This window comes from Panthera onca, chromosome B4 (assembly GCF_046562875.1).
Source record: "Panthera onca isolate mPanOnc1 chromosome B4, mPanOnc1 haplotype 2, whole genome shotgun sequence".
Taxonomy (NCBI): domain Eukaryota; kingdom Metazoa; phylum Chordata; class Mammalia; order Carnivora; family Felidae; genus Panthera; species Panthera onca.
The window spans coordinates 98,882,932-98,904,578 of NC_138345.1; the positions used below are offsets into that span (position 1 = coordinate 98,882,932).

Consider the following 21,647-nt stretch of genomic DNA (forward strand, 5'->3'; position numbering starts at 1 on the left):
TACTCTGGGCTGCTCATCTTATAAACCATCATTGTTCATCCACCCAAGCGCTCTGATAAGTGTTAGGAGAGGGGCACCCAGGTGGCTTAGTCAGTTAAGCGCCTGATTTCAGCACAGGTCATGATCTTGTGGTCCGTGAGTTTGAGCCCCGTATTGGGGTCTGTGCTGACAGCTCAGAGCCTGGAGTCTGCTTCGGATTCTGTGTCTCCCTCTCTCTTTGCCCCTTCCCTGCTCATGCTCTGTCTCACTCTCTCAAAAATAAATAAACATTAATTTAAAAAAAAACACAGTGTTAGTAGAAAACATAGGTAGACGAGAAAGCTAAGAGTAACAGCCCAGAAGGATGTTAATGAAACATCTCTGAAGGCTACTGGGTAACTGGTATCTTCATTTCATTAGTAGCTCCCTTCTACATTGAAAAACATTTATTCTAATATGGCCAAATTACAAGAAGACAGCAGAACCTCTATCTTGCAGAATACCAAGAAGTCTTCTCTGTTGTTTTTCCATAGAGCCTGTCCTCTCAGGTGTTATGATAAAGTGAGCACGGGTTTTATCAAGTTTGGAGGCTCCTGAGATTTCTTTCTTGGACATGGAAAGCCTCGGTGCATCTGCAGTGACTGAACTGGGGGCCAAGGCTCACCTGCCGCCTCTATGGTGACGGTGAGCAGCCCCCTCACAGTCACCATAGTCTAAACATAAAGCTAATGAGGGCCAAAATGATGGCGGTAAAAACTAGAGTAAGAAACAAGTGGGGACAAAATTACTAAGAACAAAATTACTAAGTTATGGCTAGCCAGAACTTGTCAACTTTTAAAATGGGAAGGAAAAGTAAAGGTAAAAAAACACAAAAAACAAAAACAAAAACAAAAAAACCCCCAACCATAACAAAAACAAACAAAAAGCCTCTTCCCTTTTTTAAGGCTGGGAGACTGGAAATTAACCGTATCATTAATAGCACTGAAAGGGGCGCCTGGGTGGTTCAGTCGGTTAAGCGTCAGACTTTGGCTCAGGTCATGATCTCACAGTTCATGGGTTGAAGCCCCGCATCAGGCTCTGTGCTGACAGTTCAGACACCAGAGCCTGCTTTGGATTCTGTGTCTCCCTCTCTCTCTGTTCCTCCCCCATTCATGCTCTGTCTCTGTCTCTCAAAAATAAATAAAAGGTCTAAAAATTTAAGAAAATAGCGCTAGGAAAGTCAGGAGGGTAAATATTTGGGGGTTCGAAGATGTGGCAAGTTTTCGATTTGCTGAAGGGCCAGTGTAGTTGGACGTATCCAGTTGGATAATGGAGGAATAGAAATAAAACTCAAGGGAAGATTTGGGAATTTGCACAAATATGTCAGTGGAAACTCCAAGTCAAAGTATAGGGATTAATGAAGAGGTAGTTAAGGATAAAATATTCCAAAATACCCACATTTAGCACCTAGGGGAAGGAAAATAGGCATATTGAGAAGACAGACAAGAGTCTGAAAGTATGTTCAGAAAGCTGCATGTCAGAGAAGCACATTTCAAGAAAAGGACTGGTCAGCTGTGTCGGGGATGGGAAAATCTAAGGCCGGTGACATGATGATGAACACAGCAGAAGGAATGAAAGCAGCTTGTGATTAGTTGAAGGCAAATTTGGAGGAAGATCATTTGGTGACAATCCTCCAGGGATTGTGCCAATGACACCTTATAATTTCATCTCCAGTTCAGCCTGAGCAGATGGCACAAATGAGAATCTCTTCATATGAGGGTTTCATCTGGATTTATAGCCCAGTCAGTTCCATTTCCTTATTTGCCTCCAGAAGGGCTGGAAGCAAAACCCTGTCTGCGTTCCCAGAGGAGGTGGAATAAGGCTCATTAACAAGATGTTTGAGATGGCTTTGTTTGCATTTTTAGCAAGAAATGTTATGAATTAGCAATGTAATATGCAATCTAGTACAGTCTCTCACCACTGCAGATCCACATTTTGGTGCTTTATGCTATAGCTATATTTTAAACGAAACATAATTGGCTTCTGAACTGTCAGATTTCAGAACCTCGAAGTAAGCGATTGATAAAGTTGTTTTCATCTTAAATATTAAGAGATGGCTTTCTGTGACTAATACAAATATGGCACTTTCTTAATTTCCAAGGTTAGCAAATCCCAAACCAAGCCTTTTAATGATAATAAATATTTTTATATTACACTGAAGTCCTCTCTAGTCTATGCCAGAGGTTTGAAGTAAAGTCTGAAATAAACACTTATTTCATTTCTATAAAAATACTTCAAATTTTCTTTTAGATGTATGTAACTCTTCCAGATTTTATGTATATGTCCTGAATTTTATTATTGTTATCTCAAATGCTTTATCATGTTATCATACTGTGTGATGTGGTAAGAATAGGTGAAAAATAAGACTAGTTTGATTAATTATAGCCCAGCAGTCATAATTCTGCCTTTGAATTAATGAAAGTGATTTCTTTTGTTATAACATCAGTAGTTCTTTTACAGACATAGTTTTTATGGATCAGTAATAATCCTACATTATATACAGTTGTATCTGGGTTGTAAAAAATAGAATGCTACATTGAACTAACCCCAGCATTCTCATAACTAAAAGTCAGCAGCCAAACCCAGTATGGGAATATGGCTGGGCTCCCAGAATGATCTAGAACCAGGGCTTTGTCTGTGCTCCTTTCTGCTTCTACTCCACAGTTTTTCTCTGAGGACTAGCTTCCTCTGCTCCCCAGTCAACACCTGAAATGTGGAGATCAATAGCTCCTTGATTTATGTGTTATAATTCAATCATACAGGGAGAGAGTAATCTTCTCTCTCTCAGTTCCAATTTTAAAATTCTGAGGCAAAAGACTAGTCAGTTTTTATCAGTTGTTGTCCAGTCTTAGGTGAATCAACTGTGGTCAACAAGTGGGGTCCAGAAAGGATACTGGGATTTTTAACCCAACTTATCAACTGGGGACAGGAGCCATAGATATGTTGGACAGAATGGCTGCCCTGAATCTACAGCCATCCTGACCGTGAAAGGGAAGTATCTAGAAAAGTGGTGTGTGCTTACAAGAGGCTGACTTACAAAGTGATGAGATAACCTGTTGATTCAGTCACTTAAAAAATTTAAAAATCAGCTGATTTGCTTAGAAGCAAACTACAACCATATCTTTCATTTGGGTTCATTTAAATAATTTTATTTTAAAATATTTGCTATTTGGGTCACATGTAAACACACTGTGGTTGATTTTAATTATTATTGGGAGACTCTTGTGGTAAGTTGGGTGAGCAAGGGACACATTTTTGAAAATACAAGAGCCAGTCTTATCCAATCACTGGTTGATAAGGATGGGGAAAGATGTAAGTGGGAGTCTATTAGCACTGACCCTTCTGCTTTGCTTTTTCCTGCCTGGAAACCTGGTAGGACACATAAGGTGCCTCAGTCACCCCTAAGGATGGCAGAGCAGGAAAAGAAGAGAACATGAGAAACCATGGACTTGCCTTTGTTTGGACTTTCTATTGTAGGACTGATAATAACCTCCTTACATAATTTAAGCTTCTCTGTAGTAGTCTCCTGGCATTCACAGCTGACACAATCAGCTGTAATCGGATGTAGTTATTACAATATCAGGAAAGTATAAAATACTATCAGTCTATACTTTGGTACCTAAAGGTTGCTAATTTCTACTTACAAGTCTTTCTGACCTTTTGGGAGATGTAGAAGGGTGAATAATGGCCCCTCAAAATATCCACATCCTCTCCCCAGAACCTATAAATGTGATATCTACCTGGTAAAAGAGATTGTACAGGTGTGATTAAGTTAAGGATAGTGAAATGGGGAGATTATATTGGATTATGAAGGTGCGCCCAACGTGATCAGAAGAGTTTTTATGAGGGGGGTAGGAGGAATAGAGTCAGAGAGATGTGTGTATGGAAGCAGAGGTCAGAGAGGAAAGAAGATGCTTGTGTTGGCTTTAAAGATGGAGGAAGAGACCACGGTCAAGAAATGAAGACAACCTCTAAAGACTGGAAAAGGCAAGACATAGATTCTCCTCTAACACCTCCAGAAAGACAGCCCTGTGGACACATTTTAGACTTCTGACCTAAAGAATTATAAAATAATAAACTTTTATTATTATACTACTTCGTTTGTGGCAATTTGTTACAGAAGTCATAGCAAACAGGGACTTTAACAACAGTATAAACACATCAGACTTCTGCAAGAGTTCCCAAGGATTCACTCAGCCTCCTGACACCCCTCAGATCCATTCAGGACACTGCAGGGACAGCATGAGACCGTGTCCTTTCACTAGATTGAAATTTTCCTCTCTGCTCTAATAAGATTGACATTGTAAACCTGAAGGCAAATCTGGCTTCTTTTATCCATAATTGGTTTTTGAACGCAGTTTCCCAGAGGTTTTTGTGACTAGGTTGTATCTACTGAGTGGAAATTTCACTCATGTGACATTTAATATAGAACTCTCTGGATGCATGATTAATTTTTGCATACCAGATATTACCTCATTATCAGATTTACAGAAAGTAGCAATGTAATTATGAAGCAGCTATTTTCGGCACACTCTTCCAGGTTATTTCTCTGCCAAATCATTATGCCCTGAGAAACAACACGTGGCACTATCGAAAACAAGTGGAGTCTCGGGGGCAATCAGTTCAGATAATTGCATCTTTATTATTGACAGTTCCCTTAGGACTTTCGGGTCTCGAGATCTGCTCTGCTCTGCTCTGGGACTGCAATTCATTAAGGTTTCCATCCTGAGCCAGTTTTAATTAAACTATCCTCCTTTTCTCTTTAGCTCCCCATAGCTCATTTTTCTTAGCAGGTCTTGGTGTAGAAATCCAGCTGTTGAGTTAATCTGAGACCCCTCCTGTCTGCCATTTTGAGGAGTCTCTTCTCAGCTCACAAATTCAGCAGTTTATTTAGCTGAATGAGCATAAAATGTACCTGCTTCCACGAAAAGAAAACACAAAGTAAAGAAGGAGAAGAAGGGAAAATATCATTTAGCATCTCAGTTTGCATCTTTTAGAAAATAAAACAGGGACTTGGAGACATTCATAAGCAGACACCATGTTTGTGGCAATAATACTAGATCATGAATTTAATATCCTGAGTGCAGAGGGACTTTTAGGTCTTTTCATTCTGAAATTAAACTGCCTGGGATTGAATGATATGACATATGCTATATGCTGGACAGATTTCTGGATGATTCATAAATTTTCATCCCTTTTCCCAGAGGATTCTCTTGACTGTCTATAATCATCCTTTATTTTACGCACAAAGAAATAGATTTGTTTGTGGCTTGTGTATTTTCACTGAGAAGCAATACCATGTAATGCGTGTCTTGCTAGTTGTTATTATCAGCTTTCAGAGCAGTAACTTTGTGTTAGTAACACAGGTTCTCCTTCATTGTATGTAAGAAAAAGGAGTCCCTTTGTTCATCCAACAATCTAATAAATATTCATTGAATGTCTTCTTTGTGCAAAGCCCAATACAAGGCAATGCATAGAATATAAAATTGTTGAAAATAGGCTTGACTTACAGGCAATTCACTGAGTTAGATTATACATGTTAACTTTCTTCTCAGATTGCTCAGGGACTCCTCATTGCTGCTGTATTTCTCATTACAATATCTTGGAGAGAAGATCTGAGAACAGTGAGTCTGAAGGAAAGGTGATTAGTTAAGAGGCATTATTTAGTCATGCGGTACTATGGAGACAAATATGACAATAGAATAAAGAGAAAAATGACGTTATAAGATACAGTTAGAAAGAAAAACTTGAAAGAACTAAATAGCTGATTGGTCATGTAGGTAAATATGTGGGCAAATATAAAAAATTTTTTCCTTTAATTTCTTAAAAAAAATTTTTTTAATGTATTTATTTATTTCTGAGACAGAGACAGAGCATGAACAGGGGAAGGGCCGAGAGGGAGACACAGAATTTGAAGCAAGCTCCAGGCTCTGAGCTGTCAGCACAGAGCCCGATGCGGGGCTTGAACCACGAACTGTGAGATCATGACCTGAGCCGAAGTCGAACGCTCAACCGACTGAGCCACCCAGGTGCCCCTAATTTCTTTAAAATAGATATGACTGCTTAACCAAAAATTAAAAACATTGTCTTATCAGGCTTAGGAAAAAAATATATAGTCCATATAAAAACTATAGCATAAAGGAAAGAATGGAATAAACTACAAAATTGCTAACAAAGTGGTACAATATTTTAAGTATGCTGTGAAATGTTAAGGGTATCTACTTTAATTCCTACAGCAATCATTAAAAATTAATGTGAAGAGGTATAGCTAAAAAGTCAATAAGTAAATTCAAATGGGATTCTAACAAATTATTCAAATAAGCTAAAGGGAAACAGATGGGACATACAGAGAGCCAAAAATAAAATGGCAGACCCAAATCCAACTATGTCAATAATTACATTAAATGTTAAAAGATCCCACTGAGTAATGAAAAGTTCTTCACCAACTGGTGCTAGAACAGGTGGATATGCATACAGAACATACTGAACTTTATGTACTATTACATGCCATACACAAATATTAATTTGAGGCACATCATAAATCTACATGTAAAAGCTAAAATTATAAAGCTTTTAGAAAAAGAGGAGAATACAGACGGACCACAGAATGTGTTATCAATTGAATAAAATTGTTAAGTTATACTGCATCAAAAACTTCTGCTTATCAAAAGACACTATTAAGAAATGAACAGGCAACTTATGCATTGAAAGAAGATAATCTGCAAAACTGGTATCTGGGGTATATAAAAAAGATTATCTCGGTAATAAGAAGACATACAACCCAATTTAAAAAATAGACAAAACATTTGGATTGACAATTCATAAAGCAAGATATACAAATTGTCAGTAAATACATGGAAATGACCTCAGCATCATTATTCATCAGAGAAATTTGAATTAAAGCCACAACGAGATTTCTTTATATGACAACCAGAACAGCAAAAATTTTAAAAACTGACAACATCAGGGGTGCCTGGGTGGCTCAGTTGGTTGAGCATCTGACTTCAGCTCAGGTCATGATCTCACGGTTTGAGGCTTCGGGGCCCCATGTCGGGCTCTGTGCTGACAGCTCCCTGCTGGGGATTCTGTGTCTCCCTCTCTCCCTGCCCCTCCCCAACTCGCGCTTTGTCTCTCTCTCTCTCTCTCAAAAATAAATAAATGTTAAACATTTTTTTAAGAAAACTGACAACACCAAATGTTGATGAGAATGTGGAACAACTGGAACCTTCATACCTTGCTGGTGGGAATGTAAATAGTATAACCACGGAAAATTTCCTGGCAGTTCTTATAAAATAAACACACACCTACTCTATAACCTAGCGATCCCACTCCTAATATTTACCAAAATAAATGAAAATATAGTTCTACAGAAAAACTTGCGTAAGAATGTTCATAATAGCATTATTCATAACATTGCAAAACTGGAAACAACCCATGTGTCCATTAAGAGGAGAATGGATAAACATAATGCATCATATTCATGGGATATTACTCAGCAATAAAAACTATGGATATAAGCAATAATGTGTATAAATTTCAAAATTATGCTAAAAGAAAGAAACCTTATGTAAAAAGAGTATATAGTATATAACTTCATTTATATGAAGTTCTAGAAGAGTTATAATTAATTTTGGGGGGAAAAATCAGGACAGTGTTACTTCTGAAAACTATAAAACACTGATGAAAGAAGTTAAAGACAACACTAAGAAATGGAAAGACATTCCATGCTCATGAGTGAGAAGAACAAATATTGTTAGAATGTCTATACTACCCAAAGCAATCTACACATGTAATGCAATCCTAATCAAAATACCAACAGCAGGGTGCCTGGGTGGCTCAGTCGGTTAATCGCCTGACTTTGGTGCAGGTCATGATCTCATGGTTCATGGGTTCAAGCTCTGCGTCAGCCTCTGTGCTGACAGCTCAGAGCCTGGAGCCTGCTTTGGATTCTGTGTCTCCCTCTCTCTCTGCCCCTCCCCTACTCACACTCTGTCTCTCTCTCGAAAATATATAAAAATTTTTTAAAAATTATAAGATTGCTAGTATACATGTGTTGCGTACTAATAATTAAAAAAATATGAACAGCACTTTCCAAAAACTAGAACAAATAATCCTAAAATTTGTATAAAACCACAAAAGACCCCAAATAGCCAAAACAATCTTGAAAAAGACAAACAAAACTTGAGGCATCACAATTCCAGACTTGAAGTTATATTACAAAGCTGTAGTAATAAAAACAGTATGGTACTGGCATAAAAATAGACACATAGATTAATGGAACAGAACAGAAAAACTGGAAATAAACCCACAAATATATGGCCAATTAATCTTCCACAAAGGAGGAATGAATATACAATGGGAAAAAGACAGTATCTTCAACAAATGCTGTTGGGAATACTGGATAGCTAAGGAAGATAAAACTGGACCACTTCCTTACACCATATACGAAAATAAGTTCAGAATGTATTAAAGACCTAGATGTGAGACTTGAAACCATAAAAATCCTAGAAGAGAATACAGGCAGTAAGTTCTCTAACATTGGTCATGGCAACATTTTTCTAGGTATGTCTCCTGAGTCAAGGGAAATAAAAGCAAAAATAAACTACTGAGACTACATCAAAATAAAAAGTTTCTGCACAGAAAAGGAAACAATCAACAAGGTAGTCTATGGAATTGAAAGGCAATCTATGGAATGGGGGAAGATATTTGCAAATGACATATCCAAGAAAGGGTTAGAATGCAAAATATATAAAGAACTTATGCAACTCAACACCCCCCCCAAAATAATCCAATTAAATGGGCAAAAGACATACACAGATATTTTCCTAAAGAGGACATCAAGATGGCCAATAGACATATGAAAAGATGCTCAAATCACCATCATTGCAGAAATGCAATGAGATATCACCTTACACCTGTCAGAATGGCTAAAATCAAAAACACAAAAACAACTAGTGTTGATGAAGATGTGGAGAAAAAAAAAAAAAAACACTCGTGCACAGTTGGTGGGAATGCAAACCGGTGCAGCCACTGTGGCAAACAGTTTGGAGGGTCCTCAAAAATTCAAAAATAGAACTACCCTATGATCCAATAATTGCACTACTGGGCATTTACCTAAAAAATACAAAAACACTAATTCAAAAGGATACATGCATTATTATGTTTATTGCAGCATCATTTACAATAGCCAAACTATGGAAGTAGCCCAAATTTCCATCAATAGATGTACTGATAAAGAAGAAGTGGTATAAAATACAATGTAATATTATTCAGCCATAAAAATGCAATCTTTCCATTTGCAACAACAAGGATGGAACTAGAGAGTATAATGCTAAGTGAAATCAGTCAGTCAGAGAGACAAATAACATATGATTTCACCTATATGAAATTTAAGAAACAAAACAGATGATCGAAGAGGAGAGAGAGAGAAAGAGCGAGCGCACGAGAGAAACCAAGGAGCAGACTCTTAAGTATAGAGAACAAACTGATAGTTACCAGAGAGGAGGTTGGGGGGGGGGGTGGATGAAATGGGGGATGTGGATTAAAAGTACACTCAGTACACTGAGTAATGTATAGGATTGTTGAATCAGCATACTGTACACCTAAAACTAGTATAACACTGTATGTTAACTCTACTGGAATTAAAATAAAACAACTTAACAAAAAAAGAAAAACAAGATTAGATGATTTGCTCTACTGGATATCAAGACTTATTATAAAGCTCCACTAGTTAAGGGGGAAAAAAATGGACAAATATACCAACAAAACAGAAAAGAAAAAGACCCTTGCATGTATGGACTCAATATTCAACAAAGTAGGCAATAAAAACAGTAGGAAAGTTCATTATGTTGAATAAATGATTCTGAGTAAATTAGACATCCACTTGGAAACAAAATGGAATTCTAACTCTTTACTTTCCACCATACATAAAATTAGTTCCAAGTAGACTGTAGATCTAAATATGACAGACTAAACAATAAGATTTCTGGAGGACAACATGCTCGTGATCTAGGCTATATAGTGGGAAAAAAAAAAAACACTAACCAGTAGGAAGAAATGAAAAATTTGGATTAAAATTAAAAACTTCATCAAAAGACTTTAAGAATATGAAAATAGGGGAAGATATTTGGAAAATGCACAATTAATAAAGGGGTTGTATTTAGATTATGATGAACTTATAGATCAAGAAGAAGAGAATAGGTAACAAAATAGAAAAGTGAGCAACAGACTTAAGCAGGTTTTCACTAAATAAGGTATTCAAATGACCATAAACACATGATGACCTCATCAGTCACTGGGAAAATTCATTCAGTTTCATATTGTGGCACCACTACAAACTCATCAAAATGGTAACATTTAAAAGGTTGACAACACCAGGTGTTCACAAGGACACGGAACAATGGGAACACTCACACAGACTGCTGGTGAGACTGTAAATTGGCAAAACCATTTTGGAAGACTATTTGCCATTATCTACTAAAGTTGAAAATGTGCAAAACCAATGACTCAGTGCTTCCACTTTTAGATATATACCCAATATAAATACATGCTCGTGTGTAGCTAGAGATGTATACCAGAATGTTCCAGATGAATACCAGAATAGGAAAAAAATTAGAAACATCTCAAATGTTCACCTATGGTACAGTGGTAGAATATGTGATATACTCATGCAGCGAAATAGTATATGGCAATAAAAGGGAAGTAGCTACAGCTGTATGCAACAATAACTTGAATGTCATAAATATAATGTTGAGCAAAAGAAGCTGTGCACAAAAGAGTGCATACTGTAGACTTTCAAAACAGGCCATTTCTGAAGGCAGCCCGTATCCAATGACTGGTCCATGCTGGACACCAAAGGACGCAACTCCAGAGCTCCCCACTGAATAAAATGAGGCCTCGGCTGTGACTGCCACCTGGCTTCTCCTTCTGCCCCAGTGTTTCTCAAATTCAGCAAGATTGACATTTTGAGGGGGACAATTCTTTGTCGGATGGGCGACTTTGTGCATTAGAGGGTATTTAACAGTATCCTCGGCTTCTACCCACTAGGTGCCAATATATTTCCCCATGATGCTAAATATATCTCGGGGTATTAAATCTGCCCCAATTGGGACCCATGGTGAAATCCTGTCTCCTTCAACCTCCACAGATGTTGATCCTGAGAACATTCCCCAAGAAACTTCCTGCATGCAAATCATTCAATCTGGGGCACACCCCGATGAGTTCTGTTCATTTAATAAACCATTTACACATATGTTTATTGGTAAATTGTACCTGTGCTATGTAATTATACATTATACATTATAGAATATAATTATAAAACAAAAACAACTGAAGAGGAGATAAAATAAATGTAATTAATAGTTCTAGCATTTTCCCTGCTCCCCAAAAGAATGTTCATTGGTACCTCCTAGAAAGCCTGAACCATACAGTGGAGACCAATGCCCTGGGAGGGGGGAGGGAACAGCAAAAGGAATGTACGTAGAGGATTAGTCTTAGTAATAACTCTCTGAGGCAGGGAAGAAAAGGAGAGAAGAGTTAGAACAAAAACTTAGGGGGGCAGCAACAGATATATGAAAAGGTACTCAACATCACTCATCATCAGGGAAATTCAAATCAAAACAAAATGAGATAGCACCTCATGCCTGTTAGAATGGTTATTAGAATGATGTGGAGAAAAGGAACATTTGTGTACTCTTGGCAGAAATATTTACATTGGTATAGTTACTATAAAAAACACAGACGATGGGGTGCCTGGGTGGCTCAGTCAGTTGAGTGTCTGACTTCAGCTCAGGTCATGATCTCACGGTTCATGAGTTTGAGCCCCACATTGGGCTCTGTGCTGACAGCACGAAGCCTGCTTGGGATTCTCTCTCTTCTGTCTCTGGCCCTCCCCAGCTCATTCTCTCTCTCTCTCTCTCTCTCTCTCTCTCAAAAGAAATAAATTAAAAAAGAATAAAACTAGCATATGATTTAGGAATTTCACTTCTGGGAATTTATCTGTAGAAAACACAAACTCTAACTTAGAAAGATATATGCACTCCCATGTTCATTGCAGCATTATATACCATAGCCAAGGTATGGAAACGACCTGTGTCCATCAATGAATGGATAATGAAAATGTGGTGTGTGTGTGTGTTGTCTGTGTATACAATAGAATATTACTCAGCCATTAAAAGGAAGGAAATCTTGCCATTTGCAACAACATGAATGGGCCTTGAGGGCATTATGCTAAGTGAAATAAGTCACAGAGAGTAAGACAAATTCCATATGCTCACTCTTATGTGTGGAACCAAAAAACAAAACAAAAAAACTGAGCTCATAGATACAGAAAACAGATTAGTGGTTACTGCCAGAGGTGGGATGGGAGTGGGCAAAAAGAGTAAAGGAAGTCAAAAGGTACCAACTTCCAGTTATAAAATAAATTAAGTCATGAGGATGTAATGTACAGCATGGAAACTATAGTTAATAATACTATATTGCATATTTGAAGGCTGCTAAGAGAGTAAGTCTTAGAAGTTCTCATCACAAGAAAAAGAAATTTGTAGCTGTGTGATGAAGGATGTTAACTTGTCTTATTATGGTATTCATTTTGCAATATATACAAATATCAAATAATTATGTTATATGCATGAAACAAATATAAAGTTATATGTCAATTATAATTCAGTTAAAAATTAAAAACTTTGGGGAATGATATGGTGATGGGTAGCAAGATAGGAAAAGCAGTCATTTTAGCAAGTATAAAAAAGGGACGTGTGGCTAAACATGTCTGATTATATCTACGAGCTACCCACCAAAATTCCTATGAAGAAAATGCAATGAAAGTTTAAAAGCTGGCTAGAGCAGTAAAAGTAAAGATCAAATCATTAATCAAAGGTCAGAGGGAATTTCTTTTAATTGTATCATTGTTGGATCAAAAGGTAAGTTCTTGACTTTCATAACATATTCTCTTACTTCTAAACTGAAATTAGTTCTTCACCTATTTTAAGTGCATATTAATATAGCCTCATGCTATTAGGAATAAAGAGACATTATTAGAAATTCCTGCAGAAACCCACAAATAATATAGTGAGAAATTTCATCCCATTTTCAATCCATTTTAGGTAGAGTAGTAAAAACAAATGGCACAGAGGTTTCGAAAAATACAAGTACTAACGTTGAACGTAGCTTCTTTTTCCTCTGCATTTTCATTTAAGGACCAAGTTTCTTTTTTTTTTTTTTTTTTTAGTTTTTTATTTAAAAAAATTTTTTTAACGTTTATTTATTTTTGAGACAGAGAGAGACAGAGCATGAAAGGGGGGGGGGGGGGATCAGAGAGAGAGGGAAACACAGAATCTGAAGCAGGCTCCAGGTTCCGAGCTGTCAGCACAGAGCCCGACGCGGGGCTTGAACTCACGGACTGTGAGATCATGACCTGAGCCGAAGTCGGATGCTTAACCGGCTGAGCCACCCAGGCGCCCCAAGGCCCAAGTTTCTAACCTCTCCTAGAGCTTTTCCTGAGAGAGCTCCAGAGTGATGATCCACAAGTTCTCAAGACCAGGTCCCTCAAAGATGACATTCTGGGCTGAATTTTACCCTTGCCCCCAAATTCATATGTTGAAGACCAAACCCCAGTACCTCAGAAGTGACTGTATTTGAAGGCAGAGCCTTTAAAGAGGTAATTAAATTAAAATGAGGCCATTAGAGTGGGCCCTAACCCAATCTCACCGGTGTCCTTAAAAGAAGATATTAGGACACAAAGAGACACGGGGGGTGCACGCACAAAGAATGGATGACCGTGTAAAGAGGCAGTAAGAGGGCGGCCACCTACAGGTTGAGGAGAGAGGCCTCAGAAGAAACTGAACCTACTGATTTTGGACTTCCAGCACCCAGAACTGGGATCAATGTTTCTGTTGTCGAAGCCACCCAGTAAACAGTCTGTGGTATTCTGTTCAGCAGTCCTAGTAAACTGACACAGAGTGGGAGCTGCCTGCTTCCGTGTTCTTTTTTTTCAGTGTAATTAACATACAGTGTTATATTAGTTTCAGGTGTACAATATAGCAATTCAACTATTTTTTTAAGTTTATTTATTTTGACAGAGAGAGAGAGAGCACACACAAGCAAGGGAGAGGCAGAGACAGGATCCCAAGCAGGCTCCACACTGTCAGCGCAGAGCCCAAACTCACAAACCGTGAGATATGACCTGAGCCGAAATCAAGAGTCCATTGCTTAACTGACCGAGCCACCCAGGCTCCCCACAATTCGACAGTTCTATACATTACTCAGCACTGCTCAAGCTGCCTCAGTGCTCTTGATCAATGCATCCCTCAAATTCCACAGCAGATTTGGAAAACTTACAAAAACAAACAAGCAAAAAAAAAAAAAAGAAAAGAAAAAGAAAAACTTAAGGGTAACTTGATTTGAACTTTTTTTTTTTAAGATATACCAAAGTGGGGTAGGGGGAACAGGTTGATAAGCTTAACTACCTGAAACAAAACAGTCACCAAAAAACTAATATTTATTGTATTATAAAATTTATTGTATTGTATATTGTAAACTTATTGTAAAAAATTGTAAGGAAAACTAAAAAATAAATAAATAAAACAGGAAAATTATTTAATCTCCAAAGAAATCTTAAAAATCAACTTTATGCCAGTAAAATGTAAACCTTAGATAAAAGTGATATATTCCTAGAAAAATATAACTTACCAAAGCTAACTCTAAGAAGTATCTTGTATGTATCATAACCATTAAACAAATTGAATCAACATTGTAAAATCTACCTACAAAGAATAAATCAGCTGAAACAGATTTACAGGTGAATTCCTACCAAACATTCTGAAACCAGATCCTTCTAATCTTATAAAAATTCTTCAAGAAAATTAAAAAAGAGGAAACATCCTCCAACTCAAATTAGTAAGAAAAAGCCAAAGAACATGAGAGGTCAAGTTACAGAAGAAATGCAAAGAACAAATAAACGTATCTTAAAAGATCCATTTGCACTAGTAAGCTAAAATTCAAATTAAAACCATAATTAGATGGAATTTTTGCTTCTCAAATTTAAAGTTATTTTGTGGGTGTAGCATGCTGAAGATGAGAAAGAGAACAAACTGTTACAACTTACATGGAAAGCAACCAGAGAAATTTGTCAATATGTATTAAAAGCCTTTTTTAAAAAGAGGGGTTCTTTAAATACAGGGATTCTACTTATAGGAATGTATTTTCAGCAAATCATCCGAAAAGTGAGCAAATAGGTATGTTTATTATAATAGGATTTAAAAAGAGGAAAAATTGATTAAAATTATATTCATATATGAGAGAATGATTAAATGTATTCTAGTAATCCATTCAGAAGGGTGGTTTGCACCATATAAATATTACATTTTCAAAGGATATTTAGTGAACTAGGAAAAAATATAATGATACAATAACAGATAAACCCAGCAGAATACGAAGCTGGAGCACTCAAATTTGTATGAAAAATACTCAAGAGAAAGACATGAATGACATCAAAACCTTAACAGAGGTTATTTTTATGTTCAAAGAACGTAGGATATTTTTAAAATTCCTCTGTGGCTCCCAAGTTTTCTGCAAGTACATCTCACTTTCACGATCAGAAGAAAAGCAAATATTTTTTAAGGTGTCAGCTGCACTTACCTACAGGGTGAAATGTTCTAATTAGAATAGGGGTGGGGCAGAAAGAATGGAAAAAGTTGGACTTAACTACTGAGAGAATACTGAGGGAGATTAAACAAGAATCTATAGGAAGCACAAAATATTTGTAGGTAGATATACACAGATTTTAATCTTGGTTCAGCCATTCATTAGATGTGACATCCTTTGGAGCTGCCTTCCCTATAGGCTTATTCGCAGGGCTCTTACCTTAAATAAATAAGCTTATATATTTAAAATGCTTAGCACAATATCTAATAGAGAGTAGGTTTTCCATAAAACTTATATCCTGCCCCTAATACCTGAAAATTATCTTTCAATCTCTTAGTTTTGATCTCTTGCCTAAGATCAAGTTGATGTTACCTATATTTCCACTGTGGCCAATTAAAACTTAGTTCCATAAGGCCCTCTCCTTGTAAGGCAAATTTAAAATGACATTCGGCACAGCTAAATACAAAAATACGTCTCCTTCCGGCATAATTAGCTGAGAGGAAATAATTCATTCAAAGAGGACTAAAAACTATATTAGCTGAATTGACAATTATTTGATCTTACTAATCATTTCATTTAAAAGTCAAACCATTTATACATGGAGACAATGTGAGTCAATTTACTAATTAGATAACATCCTAATTATCCATCTTGTTGTCCATCAGTAATTTTTAATAGCACCAAAAGATCCCCTATTGTTGTGAAAGGCAAAATAAGAAACTTTTTTGCTGAATTATTTCATAAACTGTTCTTTCACGTTCTTATTTTATTTAAGATTAGGAATAGTTTCACAGAAGTATTAATAGAATCAATAAACAGTGATAAGTAATCAGTATTTGCTGTCGATAATTTTTTGTATTGGTTTTATGGAGTTAATTATAAAGAACTTGAGCAAACACCAGGCACTATGTTTCTAAAATATCTGGCTTGTTTAACTATACACGAAACAGTATTACACATTTACACATAAATATTTTAGATTAAGACCACTGTTTGTAGAATGACTTTGACCAGCCTATATTTCTACAATTTTAAGCAAACATGCTTTGTCAGGAAACCTTGAATTAACTGAGAAAACATCTCAGTGTGAGGAAAATGAATTTTGGTTTTGGGGGCATTATGTTCTGTTTCTCTCTATCACAAAGCCAAAGAATTGAGCAGCGATGTTTGCCTGACTGTTCTTTTCAGCTGAATGGAATGGAAAATTACACAAAAATTAAACAAAGAAACTGCCTGGACTTTCTCAGTTGCTTGGAAGTGGAAGTGTTTATTCAAGCATTTACATGGTGGCCCTGGTTCACGGTCCCTTGATTAACATAAACTTTCCAGAGGTGTAAGAGAAGCAGCTGGCGGCATACGCTTTCTTCGCTCTGTCCCCGCTAACCTCTTCCATCTGGCCCAGGCTCTTGGAACAGGCACCCAACAGATCTTGTGGCTTCCACTTTTGTCTTTTCATGATCCGTTATCCACACACCATCAGAACCATCTTTTTAGAATATGAATTAATTTCTCTCACTTTCTTACTTAAAATCCTTAGAACAAAATCAGAACCCCTAACTGTGGCCTACAAGGCCCTACAAGCTCTAGCCTCTGTCTGCGTTCATCTTCACTCCTCCCCACTTGTTCGCCGAGCTCTACCTGTATTTTCTTTTTTAATGTTGCTCGAACACATCCCATTCATTCCCACCTCAGGACCCCTGCTCCTGCTAGTACCTCTGCTTGGAATATATTGCCCTGAGACTTACCCATTACTGTTTTGTTGTGTTGTTGTTGTTTTTCATTCTGCTCTCAGGTCAAATACCACCTCCCCAGAGAGATGTTCTAAAGCCTCCCAATCCAAAGTGCAACAGCCTTGCTGCCCAGTTATTCTCCCCCAGGCCTGTGATTTTTTTTTTTCTCCCTAACACTTGTTGCTTGCTGACATTATTTTGCTCATTTGTTTTCTTGTTTATGGTCTTTCTGCACCTAACTAAAATTTCATCTTCATAAAGGCAAGTACCTTGTTGATCATATTCATTGCTGTTATCCTTAATATCTAAGATAGTGATGAGCACACATTCCTTAGTCCATATATACTTGTGACGTGAACAACGTCTGTGCAACACATCAATTGGGATTTTTTTTTTTTTAATTTGCAACAGAAACTGACTCTAGCCAATTTAGGCAGAAAGGCATTTACTGGAAGGATATCTCATGGCTCACAAAATAGCAAGGATAGCTGGAGAAATAGGCTTAGAAACTAGGCAGGAACCACGGCTAGAGGGTTCCTCTAATGGGTTTCGAGGGTTCCTCGAAAATGACACTGAGAAGTGACCAGAACGATGCCATCCTCGGCCCTGCTGGTCAAAGCCACTGGACACTCTACCAAAGTTTTCCTCCCCATCACTGCTCCTGGATGCTGGTCGCTGCTGCTTCTCACCCTCAGACTGAACCCTCCAGCCTGTGCTTCTTTATTTCCTCTTTTCCATGCTTAATTTCCTTTAGCAACAATCTCAGCCACCTGTCTACAATCATAGATGAGGGTAAACTATGAAAAAAATAGCCTTTGAAACTTTAAGGTGGGTCTTATCACCATCAAATAAAAAAAATGTGAGAAGCAAATCATTAGTTTTTATATTTTACGATTAACCATGGCCTGGAAATACACTGATCTTGCTATACCCAAAGGAGGTCTTGCAATTTATTCAATAATCATATATCGAAGGTCTTCTATTTCCTCTTTTGATAAACAGTTACGGAGTCAGGGAATGGTTATAGAAAGGTGACTGCAATCTCAAGACTGGTTATAATTAACCCCATAAAAATAGAGTGCTGCAAACCCTAATGGTCTCAGGTATCTATAGTTAGCTTTCAAACATTGATGAAAGGACATACCTCCACTGTTAGGCCAAGGGTTCATAACCACATGATCTCCCTTTGTGAGAACTCATTCACAGCTGAGAAGAAGATTTGGGCTCTAGATCCAGATGTTGCACACCTTCATTGGGTGATTATGGGCAGGTCTCTAAGCCTTGGTTTCCTTACCTATAAAATGAGAATATTAATAAAATTATAATAGTCTTCTATCACTGCCACACATGATCATACCTCAAAGAATAGAAGGTATACAAAATACATGTAAAATGTCAGTATTATACATAACAAGACTCTATTGCAATTGAGGGCCATATCTATCCTAATCACAAGAGCTATCATTTATCTTTGACTATGTGTTCCAAACATGCACAGCCCCTCATTCTCTCATTCTGTCTTCCCCTGTCAACCTGAGCACAAGCATCTCTTGTAGGTTTCTACAAGGTCTGCTGGATCCTCTCAAGGACTCTCTCCTTTCTTAGCCTCATGCTTCCAAAGGTGAGATTTCAGCTAAACTAGCACACTCTTGGTCTCCCTCCCTAGAAGAAGAAGGATTTATTTGATTGGTGAGTTTTGGGTAAGAAGTGACCCTCTTCAAGACTGTTAAGCACTAATAAGTCATTTTTGCCCTATATATTATGTTGGTCGTTTCGTCCTGTATTTGACAATATCTTTGCAGGAAATGAAATTCTCATTATACTGTTTATTATCTATATGCATGATTTCATTTATTGTAAAATCTTAGATCTTGGAGACTTGATTTGTTCATGTTATGCCTGGCTACATAACCTATGGAATATTTTATGTACATTAATTCTAGGCAAATTTACCCTTAGAATATTTTAGCAGCCCTACCTTTATTCATAATCAAAGAAATAAAGACTTTCCACTTATGAACACTTTAAAATGTGCATTCATTTTAACTTGCTAACATGATAAAACATGGGAAATGTGATATATAAAGAATAAAACACAAGTCATGGTGCTTACAACACAAGAGAAGCACAGTGGGCAGATTTTTTGTAAAGGCTCAGCTCAACAGGGAATTGAAAAAAGAAAACACAATGTCTCTGCCCTGCTCAGGGAAGCCTCGCCTTTGTATGCTATTTCCTGGCAGATGAAAAGGCAAAGAGCAGCTCCAGCCTGCATCGCTTCCCTGGGATTTGAAAGAACAAAAGAAAAGCAAACACTCCTCTGCTTCCAAGAATGACACTTAGGCAAGAATAGTCTGTCTTTTCTTTTTGTTTCTTCTTTCTTCCTTTATTATTAAACAAAAAAAAAGATTAGTGATGAAGTAGGAAATCCTTTTTAAAATTATTTTTGTTTTGGGGTCAGAGTTTAGCATTTTTGGGAAAATTACAGCAGAGCTCGTTTTGTTTCCCTCCTTTGAAGTGTCTAATGCAACATTTAATTGTTAATGCCCAGGCAGCTTTTGATTCTTTCAGGGTGCATTGGAAATTTCAGATCTCCAATTTCTTCAAGTTATCTATATTATTAACTGAGTGTTCTTGGTCAACACTGATTGCAAATGACTTCCTTATGTGACCTAAAACGTCTCAAAGCCTTATTCCTAGGACTTCAACTCATTTTATATGTCCACCCCAATGATGGACACTGTGCCATGACAGTGAGCTGCTGCTAGGACAGACTCAAAGCCTAATAAGAGTATTATGGTGCCACGGTTCTGACCTCAGTTACTGTCAGGGCTCTCGGACCCATCAGGGTTAAGTGATTTGAGACATGTCAATGGATGGCTAAAATCACGCCGAAGTGCTCGGTCCCAATCCACAGTGAGACAGCCGCTTCCATTTCCACTTCTGTCTCATGAACCTAACTCTAAATAGCAGGACATGTGCAGGAGCCACATTCTTGTTCAATCCAAAAGACGCAACCAACAAAATTGTATCTGGCTACTGCATTTAGTACCCTCATCCTCTGAATGCTGGCATGTTGAGACAGGTCCTGCTCTGTGAAAGCCTTTATTTATGTTTCTTCCTGACAGTGGGAATCAGACATCGAGATGAATCATCTAAAGACAGCAGAATCTTCTTTGGAAGTTTTGTTAATTACGTCCACAAATGCTTTTGATTTAAGAGAGAGTGCACAGCCTGAATTGGATGCTCTTGACCCCTCATGTCCTTATCATTCTATTCTTACGGGTTTGCTCCTAACCCTCTGGTTATTCCCTTTTTGTATCTTTCTGGACTCTTTTTCTTCTTTCCTTTATTGTGGGTACTGCCTAGGCTTCCATCCTTGACTCTCAGCCTTTCACATGCTATACTATGATTCACAAACCAAACTGCTTCCAGGGATCTGAAGGTAGCATAAATAACTGAAGCAGGCTGTATGTGAGAAAAATAATGTGGTTCTCTTACTCTCTGATACAGTGAAGAGCTACCTTTTCTTTTATAAGGAAATATCAACAACAGAAAGAACACAAGCACAACCTTAAACGGCAGCTGATATTCAGTGTCAGGGAGAATAACATGTAGAAATGCTTGAGTGTGAGGGGTACTAGGAGACGGCTGCTTCTCAGCTACAGTTAATGTCTGGTAATAGGTAATATTACCCATTAATATTACCAAAAAATTTTCACTTGTCAAAAGAGTTTGGACATCCAGATTCTTTTATTTAAACTTCCATATGAAATCTCCGATATTTAAAATTTTACTCAAGCATTGCATGTGTGTATGCCAGAAATGAGTATGCCAGCCAAAGAGAACACATCTCCGTGCCAAATACGGTCAGTGGGTAGCCAGTTGGCATCTCCTTCTCTACAGATTACTAAAGGCAGTGGTTTCCAAACTGCAGAGCACAACCTATTATTGGATCATGGAATTAAGCCTAGTGGATTGCAAGTAGCATTTTTAAGTGAAATAGAACTGCATAGAAGAAAACAGAATTAAAAATGATAAAATAGGCATGTCTGGGTGGCTCAGTCAGTTAATCATCAGACTCTTGATTTCTGCTTATGTCAGGATCTCACAGTTCATGAGATCAAGCTCCATGTTGGGCTTTGCGCTGACAGTGTGGAGCCTGCTTGGGTCTCTCTCTCTCTCTCTCTCTCTCTCTCTCTCTCTCCCCCTCTGCCCCTCCCCCACTTGTGTGTGCACATGCACCCACACTCTCTCTCA

The 21,647-nt window shown here is 37.5% G+C and overlaps 1 protein-coding gene across 1 annotated transcript in view; it reads right to left on the reverse strand.

Moving 5' to 3' along the window:
• KRR1 (KRR1 small subunit processome component) overlaps positions 1-18,574 on the reverse strand; it is a 111,624-nt gene extending 93,050 nt beyond the window's left edge. Inside the window, exon 1 of the mRNA XM_060656936.1 lies at positions 18,535-18,574. Coding sequence (XP_060512919.1) covers positions 18,535-18,559 — 25 coding nt within the window. The 5' untranslated portion in view covers positions 18,560-18,574. The remainder of the gene's footprint in view (positions 1-18,534) is intronic.
• Between the last annotated feature and the right edge of the window lie 3,073 nt (positions 18,575-21,647).